The sequence below is a fragment of the Podarcis liolepis genome (genome assembly GCF_965112155.1).
Source record: "Podarcis liolepis genome assembly, chromosome: 10".
Classification (NCBI taxonomy): domain Eukaryota; kingdom Metazoa; phylum Chordata; class Lepidosauria; order Squamata; family Lacertidae; genus Podarcis; species Podarcis liolepis.
Window position 1 is genome coordinate 14,236,633 of NC_139562.1, and position 17,941 is coordinate 14,254,573.

The 17,941-nt window shown below is 46.1% G+C and overlaps 1 protein-coding gene across 6 annotated transcripts in view; it reads left to right on the plus strand.

Moving 5' to 3' along the window:
* Nucleotides 1–17,941, plus strand: part of SLCO1A2 (solute carrier organic anion transporter family member 1A2) — a 38,432-nt gene that overhangs the window by 17,921 nt on the left and 2,570 nt on the right. For all 6 annotated transcript variants that reach the window (XM_083461168.1, XM_083461167.1, XM_083461166.1 and 3 more), the window contains 10 exons: nucleotides 1,330–1,436; nucleotides 3,536–3,682; nucleotides 5,950–6,048; nucleotides 8,046–8,279; nucleotides 9,639–9,803; nucleotides 10,356–10,551; nucleotides 13,267–13,432; nucleotides 14,363–14,532; nucleotides 15,812–15,876; nucleotides 17,465–17,582. In XM_083461168.1, coding sequence (XP_083317294.1) covers nucleotides 1,330–1,436; nucleotides 3,536–3,682; nucleotides 5,950–6,048; nucleotides 8,046–8,279; nucleotides 9,639–9,803; nucleotides 10,356–10,551; nucleotides 13,267–13,432; nucleotides 14,363–14,532; nucleotides 15,812–15,876; nucleotides 17,465–17,582 — 1,467 coding nt within the window. The remainder of the gene's footprint in view (nucleotides 1–1,329; nucleotides 1,437–3,535; nucleotides 3,683–5,949; nucleotides 6,049–8,045; nucleotides 8,280–9,638; nucleotides 9,804–10,355; nucleotides 10,552–13,266; nucleotides 13,433–14,362; nucleotides 14,533–15,811; nucleotides 15,877–17,464; nucleotides 17,583–17,941) is intronic.

A 17,941-nucleotide genomic window follows, 5' to 3' on the forward strand; every position in this document is an offset into this window, starting at 1 on the left:
ATACATTTGCAGACGTTATTAGAAAGGTATCTTTAATACGAGTTTTTTTTGGGGGGGAGTTGCATGCTTGTTGGTATCCGTCTCTCTTGAGAGCAATGGATTGCGCTCCCTGGGTTGAAGACAAACAGCTACGGAATCACAGCAGCTGCTGTGGTTGCAGAGACTGGTACCTCACCACTGCTGCCTCCCATCTTCTTTTTGCTGCATTAGCAGCACAGAAGCAGTTTGATCATGGAAGCAGAGAGAATGAACAATGTCCCAGAATGCAGCACATCACAAGAGAAAATACCGTATTGGCCTGAATATAACCCTCACATTGTTTTTTTCCAAATTCCGACTGTGAAAAGTTAAAGTGTGGCTTATATTCAGAACCGAGCTCTGCACGCACACCTTCCGGCCCTACCGCCCTGAACAGGGGACGGGGCAGCTTGGGGAGGTAGTGCCAGGAAGCAGCGGCACAGCGTGGTCGGAACCAAGCACTGGCGAGGGCTTGGGGAGCGGGGCACCAGCCACCCTCCATTCAGGGCAGTAGTGCTGGGAGGTGGGCCGCACCCACAAATAAATCTTGAATTTTAAAGTTGTGGCTTATTTGTGGGTGCATCTTATATTCGGGCCAATACAGTATATGGAATGTTTGCACATAATGCAGGGAGTTGCACAGGTGGTTTTTGAAGGCTGATGCAAAAGCATGTGGAACTACCAACAGATCATTGCAGCCAATCACCCAAAGGGATCTTCTCAGTTTTGCACCCCCTCAATTTGGCACCCTATGGGGGTAACTGCCCATGCCATCCTAGATGCAGTGCTGGTTTTACCAGATAGGTTTCCTGCAAGATGGGCACCTGAACATAGCTGATCAGTAAATCCAGGGCTTTATTTTCTTAAAAAATGTTTAGGGGTCCTCTCATTTTGACTCAAGAAAACCACCATTTTATAGTTCAAATCGGGGGGAAATAAATACAGTAAATGGACAAAAGTACAAAAATTCACAAAATGTTTAGGGGTATGCGTCCCCCCCAGAAAAAAGTACTGGGTAAATCTATATAAAAGGATGCTACTCTCATCACCCATAACTACTGATCTGTTTCTGTAATGTGTAGCCACAAGAACATTGGAAGCTACCTTACACTCAGTCAGAACACTGGTCTATTTAGCTCAGTATTATCTATTCATGACTGGCAGGAACTCTCCAGGGTCTGAGACAGAGAATCTCTCCCTACCAGACCTGGAGACACCAGGGAATGAACCTGGGACCTTCTGCATGCAAAGCAAATGGTCTGCAACTGAACCACATTCATTTCATGTGTACATTTTATTCTGACTCCACAGGTACCGCTATGAAAACTCTCTTTCTGTATCTGAAAATTCTTCAACCATAGCTGTTTGCCTTGCAAATCATAGCCAGTTTTCCATGGCGACAGAACAATCCTCAGAAGGTGAGGTTCCTTCCTAGATTCATTTCTCACTGTCTTTCTTTCTACTGTACAGTGGAACCTCGGGTTAAGTACTTAATTCGTTCTGGAGGTCCGTACTTAACCTGAAATTGTTCTTAACCTGAAGCACCACTTTAGCTAATGGGGGCCTCCTGCTGCTGCCGCGCCGCCGGAGCACGATTTCTGTTCTCATCCTGAAGCAAAGTTCTTAACCTGAAGCACTATTTCTGGGTTAGCGGAGTCTGTAACCTGAAGCGTATGTAACCTGAAGCATATGTAAGCCAAGTTACCAAAGCTGCCTTTGTAGATGCCAGCTTTTCTTGTGTTTTTGTCGTGTTTTTGATGCCTACTCTACCTGTGTCTAGGGATGGCCAAATCTGCCATTTTGGGTTTCTCTCGTTTTCTCCAGCTTTTTCCAGTCTTCAGCTGAGCTCTCCACATTTCTACATCCATTTGCTTTTTTAATTTTAAAAAAAATGTTCTCATGAGAATCCAGCATTTTTGTGCTAATTTCTCCTGCTATACATACACATGTTTGTGCACAATTTTGCCTAATGTATACATTTTGGACCAGCCATTTCCCCTACAATAATGCATTGTTGTATGTTATAGTCACTGATGTATGCATTTATAGGCATACCTTACCACAGTAAATGCATTTTTGAACATATCACTTGGCTGGAAAACTGCCCTGCAAAATTCAGTCTATTGTTTCAGAAAATGCAAATTTGGTTAGGTCGACTTTAAATGAGAACTGAATCATGTTTCTCATCTACCTTCCTGTGTGACTGGTGGCTGAGAGTTGGAATGGGTGTGGGAACAGACAGTGCCATAGCACCAGCACATATATTTTCTTTGTGTGTGATTCAGCGGCTCCACTGCAGGGCTCAGGATATTTTGCCGCCTGAAGATTTAACCCCATGAAATAACTCAGACACTCCAAGTGTCCCATTTTTCAGGGACAGTCCTGGCTTCACCAGAAGCCATCCCATTTTCTGATTTGATCCTGGAATGTGCAGGTTTTCCTTAGAACGTCCCTATTTTCATCGGAGAAATGTTGGAGGGCATGGAGTTATGCAACCCCTGAGCCAAGGAGATATCTGAAGGGACCTTTAGATATCTGAAGGGAGTTTTTTTTTTTAAAAAATAAATGTTTAAAGCTTTGTTATGTTTTTATATATGTTGGAAGCCACCCAGAGTGGCTGAGGGCAACGCAGTCAGATGGGCAGGGTATATATATATATATATATATATATATATATATATATATATATATATATAATTATTATCATGGAATAGAACGTCCCTATTTTCATTGGAGAAATGTTGGAGGATATGCTAAGCCAATGGAAGCCAGATTGGCAGTGACCTCCTTAGGAGAGAGATGGAGAAATTGTGGCTTCAAGATGCCCCTGCACTCCAACTGCCACCAGCCACAGTCAGCATGGCCACTGGTAGTAGTGGTAATAATAATAATAATAATAATAATAATAATAATAATAATAATAATTTATTATTTATACTCCATCCATCTGGCTGAGTTTTCCCAGCCACTCTGGGTGGCTTCCAACAGAACACTAAAATACAATAACCTATTAAACATTAAAAGCTTCCCTAAACAGGGCTGCCTTCAGATGTCTTTTAAAAATAGGATAGCTGCTTATTTCCTTGATATCTGATGAGAGGGCGTTCCACAGGGTGGGAGCCACTACCAAGAAGTCCCTCTACCTGGTTCCCTGTAACCTTGCAATTAGGAAACCGCCAGAAGGCCCTCGGTGCTGGATCTCAGTGTCCAGGCTGAACGATGGGGGTGGAGACGCTCCTTCAGGTATACAGGTAAGAGATGATGGAAGTCCAGCAACATTCTGGGAGGCCACAGGTTCTCTGCTTCTGCCTTAGCACAAAAGGGAATGGGGGAAGTAAAACAATATGCACAACAATGCACAATCAGCTGATTTAACTTATGAATTCAGGGACAGGAACGACAAGAGCGAGTCACCTTGCCAGGAGCATCTGGTTACGGATGAATGGGGAGCATTAAAGTATTTCATTACCGGCAAAAATCCTCCATGGAGATTTTCCTTTCTTTCTTTTATGCCCAGAATGTCGAAAACAGGCTGGATCCTTGATGTGGGTTTTTGTGCTGGTGGGAAACATCATCCGGGGAGTTGGTGAAACTCCCATCGCTCCTTTGGGGATTTCGTACGTGGAGGATTTCGCAAGGACAGAAAACTCTCCTTTCTACATCGGTAAACCTGAAAAAGACCCTTCCTCAGTATTGTGTGTTGGATTTAAAAATCAAACCAAGCTCTTAGATAAACTTGGACCACATGTACGGCATACATTTTAAGCACAAAGATGATGCTTTAAGCAACCATAAAAGGTAAAGGTACCCCTGCCCGTACGGGCCAGTCTTGACAGACTCTAGGGTGGTGCGCTCATCTCACTCTATAGGCTGGGAGCCAGCGCTGTCCGGAGACACTTCCGGGTCACGTGGCCAGCGTGACAAGCTGCATCTGGCAAGCCAGCGCAGCACACGGAACGCCGTTTACCTTCCCGCTGGTAAGCGGTCCCTATTTATCTACTTGCACTTTGACGTGCTTTCGAACTGCTAGGTTGGCAGGAGCAGGGACCGAGCAATGGGAGCTCACTCCGCCACGGGGATTCGAACCGCCGACCATGTGATCGGCAAGTCCTAGGCGCTGAGGTTTTACCCACAGCGCCACCCGCATCCTTTAAGCAACCATAGCTTCCCCAAAGAATTCTGGGAGCTGTGGTTTGTCAAGGATGCTGAGTGTTGTTAGGAGACCCCTGTTCCCCTCACAGAGTTTCCAGAGGAGTTGAATCAATCCCTCTTCCAAGGGATCTCTGGGAACCGTAGCTCTGAGAGGAGAACAGGGGTTGCCTAACAACTCTCAGCACCCTACAATTCCCAGAATTCTTTGGGTGAAGCTTAAGGGACGCGGGTGGTGCTGTGGGTTAAACCACAGAGCCTAGCACTTGCCGATCAGAAGGTCGGCTGTTCGAATCCCCGCGACGGGGTGAGCTCCCGTTGCTCGGTCCCTGCTCCTGCCAACCTAGCAGTTTGAAAGCACGTCAAAGTGCAAGTAGATAAATAGGTACCGCTCCGGCGGGAAGGTAAACGGCGTTTCCGTGCACTGCTCTGGTTCGCATGACCCGGAAGCTGTACGCCGGCTCCCTAGGCCAGTAAAACGAGATGAGTGCCACAACCCCAGAGTCGGCCCCAACTGGACCTAATGGTCAGGGGTCCCTTTACCTTTACGGTTGCTTAAAGTGGCATTAAAGAGCTTTATGGTGTGAATTGGTTTCTTCCATAGAATCATTCTGGCTTTGGGTCAAAAGGGAGACTACAAATGCCTTAGAAAAAGTACGTTTTGGGGGATGCTCATGGTGCCATCCTCTGCATATTTATTCAGAAGGCAAATCCCACTCAGTGGAAGTTGATCATTTGGAACAAATGAAGATATACCTCTTTACCCTGGCTTTTAATGCTTGAGGTATATATTGCCATGACCTACCTCATTTTTATCAGTGTTAAGTTGTGTTTTAATGGTGTAACTTGCCCTGGGACCTTAAGGCGAACAGAGGGCAATAAATAAACGAATAAAGAATACATAAATGTTGGAGCCATGGATGGTGCTTTCCAGCAGATAGTGTATACCACATATTCTGTGTCACTTCCATCTCCCAATAGCCAGCCAGTATTCTGTGCACGTTTAGCACGGTTCCAGACTGATATATAAACAGAGTCAAGAGTGGATTTCATGCTCTTTATTCAGCTCATAGTGGTGAGGAGGAATGAAAGTTCCCCCAGTATGTCTGCTTTATATATATTATTTAAACAATGGGCCCCACGTGTTTGGCTAATTCCGGGATTCACCTGTAGGCCAATTAGGTTGCAGATTCACTTCCACCTGGAGCTGGATTGGGTGGCTCCTGTGGACCAATTAGACTGCTGCATTCTGGATCCTATTGTTCTAGGACCAATCAGACTGCTGCATTCTGGATCCTATTGTTCTAGGACCAATCAGACTGCTGCATTCTGAATCCTATTGTTCTAGGGCCAATCAGACTGCTGCATTCTGAATCCTATTGTTCTAGGGCCAATCAGACTGCTGCATTCTGAATCCTATTGTTCTAGGACCAATCAGACTGCTGCATTTTGGATCCTATTCAACTCAGTAGATAACACAGACAAACTTTCGGGTTCCCCCCTTAAGATTGCTTTTGCACTTCTAACCTTTGGGTTCCTTCCTGCAGTTGCCTCCATTTTGTGTCCCCCCCCTCTTTTGACTAGGTAAGGATAATGAGTTCACTTTTAATACAGATGATGATGGTGCCTGGAGGTCTATTTTATGCTTCAGTGCATTGCTATTCTAAAAAACAGTCCTTGAGAGGTTGAGGACAGGAAGCCAAACAAATGTTGGACAAGAAGCTGTGTGAAATATGACAATAACTTGTTTTTTATATATTCCTCTGCCTCTCCCTCTGCCAGGCTGCCTGCAGATAGCAACTGTCTTGGGCCCTCTGTTTGGTCTACTGATAGGCTCCTATTGTGCCAAGCTGTATGTGGATGTTGGTTTTGTAGACCCAGGTAATGCAATGGAAATGGTCAAAACCCATAAGGGCTACTCCTGTTTCACACTTCTTAGGGGCGGGATACCTGGATGGCATCCAGTTCGGGAGGGACAAATCTCTCAATTTCAGATTCTCATTTTTAGGAAGTTCGATTCACCCCCATTCTACACACAGGTGCAAATTTTAATTTTATTTTTTTTAAGTTGCCTAAAAATTTGTGGACATTTATCCAAAGATATGCATTGCTGGTGCAATTTTGCCTGGAGTATGCAGTTTTTATAAAAGTTTTTATTTATACTTTTCAAATTTCATTTTACAATCATTTTAACATTTCAAAGTTTGACTTCCTTCCCCCTCTTTCTGCGGTTCCTTAAATTTATTTTTAAAATATTTTCTGCATATCCAAATTCTTTTAATTTGCTCATTTAACTATCTACTTTAAATATATACTCTTACGAAACTGCAGGTTATTACAATAATCCTGCCAATGTTTTTATCTGTTTGCAATTTATCTGTAAAGATTCAATAAACCATGTCCATTCTTTTATAAAAAGTTTGTTATCTTGATTTCTTATTCTTCCGGTAAGTTTTGCCATTTCTACATATTACATAAATTTTTGTATCCATTCTTCCTTTGCTGGGATTTCACCTTCTTTCCATTTTTTTTGGTGAGTAGCATTCTTGCTGCTGTAGTAGCATACATAAATTTCTATACAATTTAGGTTCCGTATTTTTCGCCCCATAGGGCGCACCGCCCCATAGGATGCACCTAGTTTTTTTGGGGGGGGGAATAAAGAAAAAAAATTATCCCCCCCCCCAGGCACGGGGCTGGCACGGGGGAAGCCTGAGCTTCCCCCGACCCCAGCCCCCAGAACAGCCTGCTATCCGCAAGCCTAGGGAGCCGCGCCGGTCTCCCAAGGGTTGCGCAGAGCTTCCTGAAGCCTGGAGAGCAAGAGGGGTCGGTGCGCACCGACCCCTCTCGCTCTCCAGGCTTCAGCGAAAGCCTGCATTCGCCCCATAGGACGCACACACATTTCCCCTTCATTTTTGGAGGGGAAAAAGTACGTCCTATAGGGCGAAAAATACGGTAGTTCTGTCCCGGTAATTCCCAAAAGAAAAGCTTCTTCTTTTTTTACAAAGGTTATTTTGAACATTTTCAATTCATTTTCAATTCATTATATATAACGGAGTATGCATTTTTGCAAAAAAAAAAAAAGTACATGCTTTTCGATTGGCAAATTGCAACGCAAAATATGGGAAAGGACGGATTTTGAAGGCTTTCTGTATTTTGGTTTGCACATTGGTTTGGGAAGTGTGCATTTTCCCCTTATCCCTACATCCTTCCCCATTCTGCTTTGCTCCAAGCACTAGCCGGCAGAACTCAGTTTCTTGAATCTGGTTTCCAGATGTCCCAGTTCAAGGGGTTCAGCTGTAGGTATTTCATGCATGTATTTCAATTTTTAAAATATATGCAATTGTTCTAACCATATGCAATGGTTCTTAATTTTTTCATATATGGAACGGCTTAACTTGCCGATCAGAAGGTCGGCGGTTTGAATCCCCGCGACGGGGTGAGCTCCCACTTCTCGGTCCCTGCTCCTGCCAACCTAGCAGTTCAAAAGCACGTCAATGTGCAAGTAGATAAATAGGTACCACTCCAGCGGGAACGTAAACGGCGTTTCCGTGTGCTGCTCTTGTTTGCCAGAAGTGGCTTAGTCATGCTGGCCACATGACCCGGAAGCTGTACACCGGCTCCCTCGGCCAATAAAGTGAGATGAGCGCCGCAACCCCAGAGTCGGCCACGACTGGACCTAATGGTCAGGGCTCCCTTTACCTTTAACAAGTGTTTATGAAGGCATCTTTTTATTTCGTTCCAGAAATGCAGTGTTCACATTTGAAAGTAACCCTGCTTATTGCAATCAATTAAGCAAGAAGGGGAGAATCTACCACTGAGAATGATGGGTACCTTGGCGCTACTAATACAGTCCTCTCCATTAATCTCTTTCTCTCCAGAGGATGTGACTTTGAGCCTCCTTGATGCTCGCTGGGTCGGGGCCTGGTGGCTGGGGGTCTTGATCTGTGCCGCCGTGAGCTTCATCGTCGCCATCCCTTTCTGCTTCCTGCCCAAGTCTCTTCCGAAGGAAGGAGAGGAAAACAGTGCCGAGTTAAACACAAAGGGCAACAAAACTTTGCTACCAGCAGAAAATGCAGCTCATGCCAGCACAACAATTCGAGAAATTGCTAAAGGTGAACGGATTTTTTTAAAACCCCTTTCCCTGCCAATGTTTTGTAATACAGTCATACCTTGGGTTAAATGTGCTTCAGGTTGAGCATTTTCAGGTTACGCTCCGCGGCGACCTAGAAGTAACGGAACGTGTTACTTCCAGGTTTCGCCGCTTGCGCATTCGCAGACGCTCAAAATGACATCACACGCATGCGCGGAAGCAGCAAATCGTGACCCGTGCATGCGCAGACATGCGGACGCGGGTTGCGTTCGCTTCAGGATGCGAATGGGGCTCCGGAACGGATCCTGTTCGCATCCAGCGGTACCACTGTACTGTCGTACCTCTTCTTATGTATCCCTCTAGATACATAAATTTCGGGATGCAAACGCAGCAAACCCAGAAGTGCTTTTCCGGGTTTCGCTGTGCATGCATGTGCAGAAGCACTAAACTGCGCTGCCTGCATGCGCAGAAGCAGTCCTCTGGTTGCAAATTCCTCAGGATGCGGCCAGACCTCCGAAACGGATCCCGTTCGCAACCGGAGGTACCACTGTATAGTTTTATTATATATGTTTTTTAAAAAATGTTATTAAAAACACACCATAATTAAAATGCACAATAAAACAATCCCATTATAACAGTAATATATAAATGTCCATAATTAAGATTGCCCATAGAAAAATTCCACCAGCATCTTTTGTAAACAGCTTTGACAGAGCTAGCATCTGGGTACATGCATATACAAAACTAAAATGTATTTCAAAGAGCCCAGTCCTCCATTGTGGGTAAAATAATTGTCGCAGGGCCTTCTCTGTTTGCTGTTTCCAAGGTTGGTGCGGACAGTGGCTCATGGGAGGAGGGGTCTTTCCTGTGGTGGCTCCCTGCTTATGGAATTCTCTCCCTGGGCAAGCACAGCTGGCCCCATCACTGTCCGGCTTTAGACACTGGATGAAAACATTCAAATGTCTCTCGTTATTCCTTAATTTGTAAGTTTCTTTGAGACGCTTGCGTGTAAAAAACAGTGAAATAATGTTACTACTACTACTACTACTAGTACAGTGGTACCTCTGGTTACGTACTTAATTCATTCCAGAGGTCTGTTCTTAACCTGAAACTGTTCTTAACCTGAAGTACCACTTTAGCTAATGGGGCCTCCTGCTGCTGCCGCGCCACTGCCACGCGATTTCTGTTCTCATCCTGAAGCGAAGTTCTTAACCCGAGGTACTATTTCTGGGTTAGCGGAGTCCTTAACCTGAAGTGTATGTAACCCGAGGTACCACTGCAGTAGTAGTAGTAGTAGTAGTAGTAATAATAATAATAATAATAATAATAATAATAATAATAATGCAACTGAGACTAACTGTTCTGGTTCTTTGGTTTCTAGATTTCATCCCCTACCTGAAAAGTCTGGCTTACAATCCAGTTTACATGCTTTTTCTTTTGATCACTGTGATCCAGTTCAGCGCTTGGATTGGGATGATTACATTTATGCCAAAATATATGGAGCAGCAGTATGGGATATCTGCGGCAGATGCCATCTTTTTCATAGGTAAAATGTGTGTGTGTGTGTGTGTGTGTGTGTGTGTGAATGAATGAATAATAATAATAATAATAATAATAATAATAATAATAATAATAATAATAATAAATGTTTATTTTGAATGAAGGGCTGATTATTAACTTTATTTATTTAATATTACACTTATACCCTCCTTGATGAGTCCTACAACCATGAGCACACATGAATAGGAGGGGGCACACCTTGAAGGTAGGTTGGTTGTTCTTAAAACACTTGTGTGGTGTAGTGGTTAAGAGTGGTAGTCTCGTAATCTGGGGAACCGGGTTCGCTTCCCTGCTCCTCCACATGCTGGGTGACCTTGGGCCAGTCACACTTCTCTGAAGTCTCTCAGCCCCACTCACCTCACAGAGTGTTTGTTGTGGGGAGGAAGGGAAAGGAGAATGTTAGCCGCTTTGAGACTCCTGAAGGGGAGTGAAAGGCGGGATATCAAATCCAAACTCTTCTTCTTCTTCTTCTTCGTGGTTCTGCAAGGGCCATGGACAGGGCCATACCTCAACCTGCTGTTTTGTGTTTTCTCTCTAGGTGTTTACAATTTACCAATTATATGTGCTGGTTATTTCTTTGGTGGCCTCATGATGAAGAAATTCAAGATAAGCACCTATAAAGCTGCCCACATTGGGTTTTGGAGTTCTATAGTGGAGTATCTCATCTACTTCTCTGCTTTTTTCATGGTCTGCAAGAATGCTAAGGTTGCTGGCTTAACCATGTCCTACGAAGGGTATGTTCTTGCTCTTACCTAAGCCTGATTTCACCCTATTGGGTGGTGCTGATTAGATTGCATAAAGACAGGGATTTTGGCAGAACCTTGCGTTCGTCCCTGTTGAAATTAATTTTGTTAGTTTGGGCCCAGAACCCCAATCGGTTAAGATCTTCTTGGATCCTGATTCTGTCTTCTGTGACATTAGCTACCTCTCCCAGTTTGGTGTCATCTGCAAATTTGATGGACACCCTCTCAATTCCTTCATCTAAGTCATTTATAAAGAGTTGTTCTGTGGTATGCCACTTGTCACATACCATATTTTTCGCCCTATAGGGCGCACCGGCCCATAGGGCGCACTTATTTTTTTTTGGGGGGGGAATAAAGAAAAAGAATTCTATCCCCCCCCAAGCCTCTAAGATGGATGGATCCCGCTAGCTGTCCTGGCTTCGTTTTTAGCCTCGGGGCTGGGGGTCCGGGAGCGAAGGCGAGGTTGCGCATCGGTCCCGGAGCTTGCATGGCTGGGGGCGGGGGAAGCCCGAGTTTCCCCCAGCCCCCAGAACAGGCTGCTATCCGCAAGCCTTGGGAGCCCAGCGGGAATTCCTGCCAGGCTCTCCAGGCTTGCGGATATCTGCCCAAAGCCCGGGGCACGCTGCTCAGCGCGCCTCAGGCTTCGGGGTGCAGGCTGCTATCTGCAAGCCTAGGGAGCCCGGCGGGAACTCCCGCCGGGCTCCCAAGGCTTGCGGATAGCTTCCTGAAGCCTGGAGAGCGAGAGGGGTTGGTGCGCACTGACCCCTCTCGCTCTCCAGGTTTCAGCGAAAGCCTGCATTCGCCCCATAGGACGCACACGCATTTCCCCTTCATTTTTGGAGGGGGAAAAGTGCATCCTTTAGGGCGAAAAATACGGCAGTAATAATAATAATAATAATAATAATAATAATAATAATAATAATAATAAATTTATACCCCACCTCTCTGGCTGGGCCTCCCCAGCCACTCTGGATTGTTCCCAACAGAATATTAAAAACACGATAAAACATCAAACGTGGAAAACTTCCCTAAACAGAGCTGCCTTCAGATGTGTTCTAAAAGTCAGATAGCTGTTTATTTCCTTCGCATCTGGTGGGAGGGCGTTCCACAGGGAGGGCACCACCACCGAGAAGGTCCTCTGCCTGGTTCCCTGTAACCTCACTTCTCACAATGAGGGGCCTACCAGAAGGCCCCCAGAGCTGGGCCTCAGTGTCCAGGCTGAACGATGGAGGTGGAGACGCTCCTTCAGGTATACTGGGCTGAAGCTGTTACCTCATTCAATCCACATTTCACTAGCTTCCTTGCAAGAATATCATGGGGGACATGGTCAAAAGCCTTGCTGAAATCAAGATACACTATGTCCACAGCATCCCCCTGATCCACCAAGCTTGTAACTCAGTCAAAAAAAGAAATGATTCAGGTATCTCTCCCAGCCCTACTTGGAGATGACAGGGATTAAAAACATAAGAAAGTAAGAATAGCCTGTTAGATCAGCAGCAAGGCCAGCATCTGTTCTCACAGTGGCCAATCAGATCGCTGTATGAAGCCTGCAAATAGGATTCGAGCGCAATAGCACACTCCCCGCTGGTGGCTTCCAGCAACTGGTATCTAGAACTGTTGTTGCCTCTGACTGTGGAGGCAGTGAGCATAGCCATCATTGCCAGTAGCCATTGATAACCGTCTCCGCCATGAATTTATCTAATCCTCTTTTAAAGGTTGGCAGTTCGAATCCCCATGACAGGGTGAGCTCCCGTTGCTCGGTCCCTGTTCCTGCCAACCTAGCAGTTCGAAAGCACGTCAAAGTGCAAGTAGATAAAGTACCTTCTCCGGCGGGAAGGTAAACAGTGTTTCCGTGCGCTGCTTTGGTTCACCGGAAGCGGCTTAGTCATGCTGGCCACATGACCCGGAAGCTGTACGCCGGCTCCCTCGGCCAGTAAAGCGAGATGGGCGCCGCAACCCCAGAGTCGTTCGCAGCTGGACCTAACGGTCAGAGGTCCCTTTACCTTTACCTTTTAGGTTGGTGGGAGAGTTTAACTACGTGCTATGTGTGAAAGAGTAAAAGTAAAGGTAAAGGGATGCCTGACCATGAGGTTCAGTCGTGGCTGACTCTGGGGTTGAGGCGCTCATCTATCTCTGACGTGCTTTTGAACTTCTAGGTTGGCAGGAGCTGCTGGGACCGAGCAACGGGAGCTCACCCCGTCGCGGGGATTCGAACCACCGACCTTCTGATCGGCAAGTCCTAGGCTCTGTGGTTTAGACCACAGCGCCACCCGCGTCCATGTGAAAGAGTACTTTCTTTTATCTGTCCTGAAACTTCCAACATTTGACCTCAATGGATGTCATCGAGTTCTAGGGTTATGAGAGGAGGAGAAAAAACTTTCTCTATCCACCTTTTCCCATGCTATGCATCATTTTATCTGCATAAACTTCGCCCAAAGAATCCTGGCACCTGTAGTCTGTGAAAAGGTGCTGGGAACTGTAACTCTGTGGGCTAAACTACAGTCGCCACGATTCTTTGGGGTGGTGGTGGGGAAACCATGTACTGTAATGTACGGTGTGTACGCAACTTCAGACAATCTACAAATAAACTCCTTTTGTGCTGGGTGGCCGCCGAGTTCTCCATCTCGAAGAGGGGGCCCTGGGTTTGTTTATTCATTTTTCTCATTGTTTGCAGGCTCTTTGCACACCTTTCTGGGTATTTTTCAGGCTTGAACAAGTCTCCTACATGGAAACAAACTTGTACGCGGACTGCAACCGCCATTGTGGCTGCTCCACTAAGGTGTGGGACCCTGTTTGTGGAGAAAACGGCATAGCGTACATTTCAGCATGTCTTGCAGGATGCGACATCTCAAACGGAACTGGGAAAAATACGGTAAGGCAGGTGTTCCAGGCAGCACAAAACTGTCCCCCACCTCCCTCTCTCCCTCTCTCTTTCTGGTACCACCTTCTCGTCATCTCCATCCACACCCACTTTCCCCCAATGGGCTGTTTGGGCAAGGAAGATAACAATAACAATAATTTATTATTTATAGCCCGCCCATCTGGCTGGGTTTCCCCAGCCACTCTGGGCGGCTTTCAGCAAAATATTAAAATACAAGAATTCATCAAATATTAAAAAGCTTCCCTAAACAGGGCTGCCTTCAGATGTCTTCTAAAAGTCAGATAGTTCTTTATTTCTTTGACATCTGGTGGGAGGGCATTCCACAGGGTGGGCGCCACTACCGAGAAGGCCCTCTGCCTGGTTCCATGTAACCTCACATCTTGCAGTGAAGGAACCACCAGAAGGCTCTTGGCACTGGATCTCAGTGTCCAGGTTGAACAATGAGGGTGGAGATGCTCCTTCAGGTATATTGGGCTGAAGCTGTTTAGGGCTTTAAAGGTCAGTGCCAACACTTTGAATTGTGCCCAGAAACATACTGGGAGCCAATGTAGGTCTTTCAAGACCGGTGTTATGTGGTCTTGGTGTCCACTCCCAGTCACCAGTCTAGCTGCCGCATTCTGGATTAGTTGTAGTTTCCGGATCACCTTCAAAGCACATTGCAGTAGTCCAAGCAGGAGATAAGCAGAGCATGCACCACTCTGGCAAGACAGTCCATGGGCAGGTAGGGTCTCAGCCTGCGTACCAGATGGTAGACAGCTGCCCTGGACACAGAATTGACCTGTGCCTCCATGGACAGCTGTGAGTCCTTCAGGGGCCCAGTTGCCCTATTCAATAGATCACTTACAGAGGTCAAGCATGTGACCAAAAGGCCACAGGCTGCCCACCCTCTTCCTTAACTGATTTTCTCTTATGTTTTGGCAGGTATTTAGAAACTGCTCCTGCATTTCAGCCTTCGGAAATGACACGGCGGTCCTGGGCCAGTGCAACAGAGAGAACTGTGGCACAATGCTGCAGTACTTCTTGATTTTATCCTTAGTCTGTTGTCTAATTTATTCCTTCGGAGCCATGCCGGGTTACATGGTCCTCATAAGGTACCAACTGAAGGGAGGTGGGAATAGCAGGGTATATAAGTCTTGGGAGACAGGCGAGTCCCATTTGCGACGTTGTTGACTCAGAACGGTGCATTTGTTTCCTCCTCAGAGTGTCGAAGTTTATATTTCATAGCAGATTTGGTCAGCTTAGTAAAACGATCTTTCTGCCCGCCTTCGGTTTCGGCGAATAATGCTCCGTGCAAAAGACGAGGATTTTCTGTGTGACAATGAGGAGCAAAAGCTGAAATCCAGGTTGAAGTACCTTTTCTGTGGGAAACAGCCACACAGATGCCCTGAAGTGTGGTCACGTTATTAATACACGTGCCCTTTGGAGCGTGGGATCACACTGTGCCGAAACAGCTCCCAAGCTCTCCCCATACAAACCGTCCAAAACTTTCCGTTCATCCTCTGAGGCCTTTCTTTGTGTGGCTCCTACATGAGAGGTCTGAAGGTGGCAACACGAGAACAGGGCCTTTTCTGTAGTGGCTTCTGAAGTGGGATGCTTTCCCCAGGGAGGTCCACCTGACGCCTTCACTGTATATTTTTAGGAGCCAGACAAAAACTTTCCTCAGGCCTTTGGCTGATTTATATCCTACAGCCTTTTGAATGTGTCTGTGAAATGGGGAGGTTATTGTTTTGCTGTTTTGTTTAGCCAGTGTGGTGTAGTGGTTAAGAGCAGTGAACTCGTAATCTGGTGAACCGGGTTCGCATCCCCGCTCCTCCACATACAGCTGCTGGGTGACCTTGGCCCAGTCACACTTCTCTGAAGTCTCTCAGCCTCATTCACCTCACAGAGTGTTTGTTGTGGGGGAGGAAGGGAAAGGAGATTGTTGGCTGCTTTGAGACTCCTTAGGGTAGTGATAAAGCGGGATATCAAATCCAAACTCTTCTTATTATTTTCATGATTTTCCCTGTATTTTATTATGTGAACCACCCTGTGATCATATGGCGAATAAACTAAAAATTAAAATAAAAGCAGTTGGGCAGGGGTAGGAAACTAGATTCAGTTGGGGGGCTGCATCCAGATGTTGCCAACCTTCCCTGAGGCCACTTTGACATATAGTTCTCATATGATTGTAATTTCATATGATGCCATAGGACTGCAGCATCAGTTTGTAGCTGGAAAGGAAGAATCTTCTGGCTGCAAAATGTGTCCCTTGCTCACATACGATTGATGGAGCGTAAGAGTTAATTGTTTAACGCTGCAGTTCAACAGCAATGTTATGCATAGCGCCTTTTCTCATTTATTGGTTTCATGGAAAATTCTCTTCTTCTCCAGATCCCTAAAACCCGAGGAGAAGTCATTTGGTGTGGGTCTCCACTCCCTGGCAGAAAGAGTTTTTGGTAAGGTGCTGGTTACTTTAAATTGCACTTCAAAAAGATGAGCAGGCACATCCAAAACATACATTTACAGGATTATTACATGACTTTAAACAACCATAGCTTCCCCCAAAGAATTCTGGGAGCTGTAGTTTGTTAAGGGTACTGAGAGTTGTTAGGAGACCCCTGTTCTCCACACAGAACTACAATTCCCAGAGTGTTTGAACAGTCAATTCCTCTTCCCAAGGAACTCTGGGAATTGTACCTCTGAGAGGCAAATATGGGCCTCCTAACAATTTTCAGCCGTCTTAACAAACTACAGCTCTCAGGATAGATGGATTTTAGGATATGGTAAGCCGACAAATGGATCACTTCATAAACCTAGACAGCATCTTAAAAAGCAGAGACATCACCTTGCCAACAGAGGTCCGTATAGTTAAAACTATGGTTTTCCCAGTAGTGATGTATGGAAGTGAGAGCTGGACCATAAAGAAGGCTGATCGCCAAAGAATTGATGCTTTTGAATTATGGTGCTGGAAGAGACTCTTGAGAGTCCCATGGACTGCAAGAAGATCAAACCTCTCCATTCTGAAGGAAATCAGCCCTGAGTGCTCACTGGAAGGACAGATCCTGAAGCTGAGGCTCCAATACTTTGGCCACCTCATGAGAAGAGAAGACTCCCTGGAAAAGACCCTGATGTTGGGAAAGATGGAAGGCACAAGGAGAAGGGGATGACAGAGGACGGGATGGTTGGATAGTGTTCTCGAAGCTACCAGCATGAGTTTTACCAAACTGCGGGAGGCAGTGGAAGACAGAAGTGCCTGGCATGCTCTGGTCCATGGGGTCACGAAGAGTCGGACACGACTAAACGACTAAACAACAACAACAACAAGCTGACAAATTACGCAGAGGTTACATTCCAGGGACCACGCCTAAAGCCAAAATTGCATCTAGTCAAAACAGACTGGGTGCAATAGCAGGTGGAACGGTCACAGTTCTCCCCCCCCCCCAGATGCCCATCCCCTTTCTGCCCCTTTTGAATTTCATTATTATTATTTTTGCTAAGCTCATAAAGCTGAATGCACACAAATTAAATGTGCTTAAATTGCGGTCTTACTGTATATGGTTCTATTTACACATGTATACAGTCTAGGCAAAAGATGGAGGGGCTCACAGTATAAACATTTCAACGGATCTTGCCATAGCTTTATGGCCAGCACAGAGCAAGACATGTCTCTGTGTCTCCAGCTTCCAGAATCAGCCAAAACTCTCACACACATGCAGTCCTGCTTGGCCTGTTGTTCTCCATACTAGCATGGCATGGCATCTAGCCGGGTGAAGTGGGAGCAGCACCCCCTTTGTTTCCATGGCAACAGGGCAACCTCTTTGGACATGTAAATGGCAGTACTCGGCTGGCCAACTTGGGCCGTTGTTTTTCAAAGAAACTTGTCTGACCAGTTCAATGGCCTCTTCTGCTAGGTTGTAAACCTCCTTGGTGCAGAATCACAGGCCTTGGCGTGACCCCCCCAAAAAACCACCCTATCGTAACTGTGTACTGTTTACAAAAGCCCCCCAAATGACCTTTCTTGTCTTCATGTCGTATTCCATGTAGCTGGAATCCCATCGCCTATTTATTTTGGAGCGATGATTGACACTACCTGTTTGAAATGGGGAACCAAGAGCTGCGGCGGTGAAGGAGCCTGCCGGATGTACGATTCTGACACATACAGGTATCGCTGGCAGATCCCTGTCTCTCTGGCTTTGTGCTATCCCTAGAATATCTGGGAGGGCAGCCTACACAGTAGCTTCTAGGTCAAGCTTCCTCAACCTCAGCCCTCCAGATGTTTTTGGCCTACAACTCCCATGATCCCTACCTAGCAGGACCAGGGGTCAGGGATGATGGGAACTGTAGTCTCAAAACATCTGGAGGGCTGAGGTTGAGGAAGCCTGCTCTAGGTGTTGCTGCACTTACATCTCCCATCACCCCAACCTGTGGCCATGCTGGTTGGAATTGCCTCCAACAACATCTGGAGGGCACAGCTGCAAATGGATGCAGCTGATGCCTCTGGGTTCAATCCAGTTTATTCTG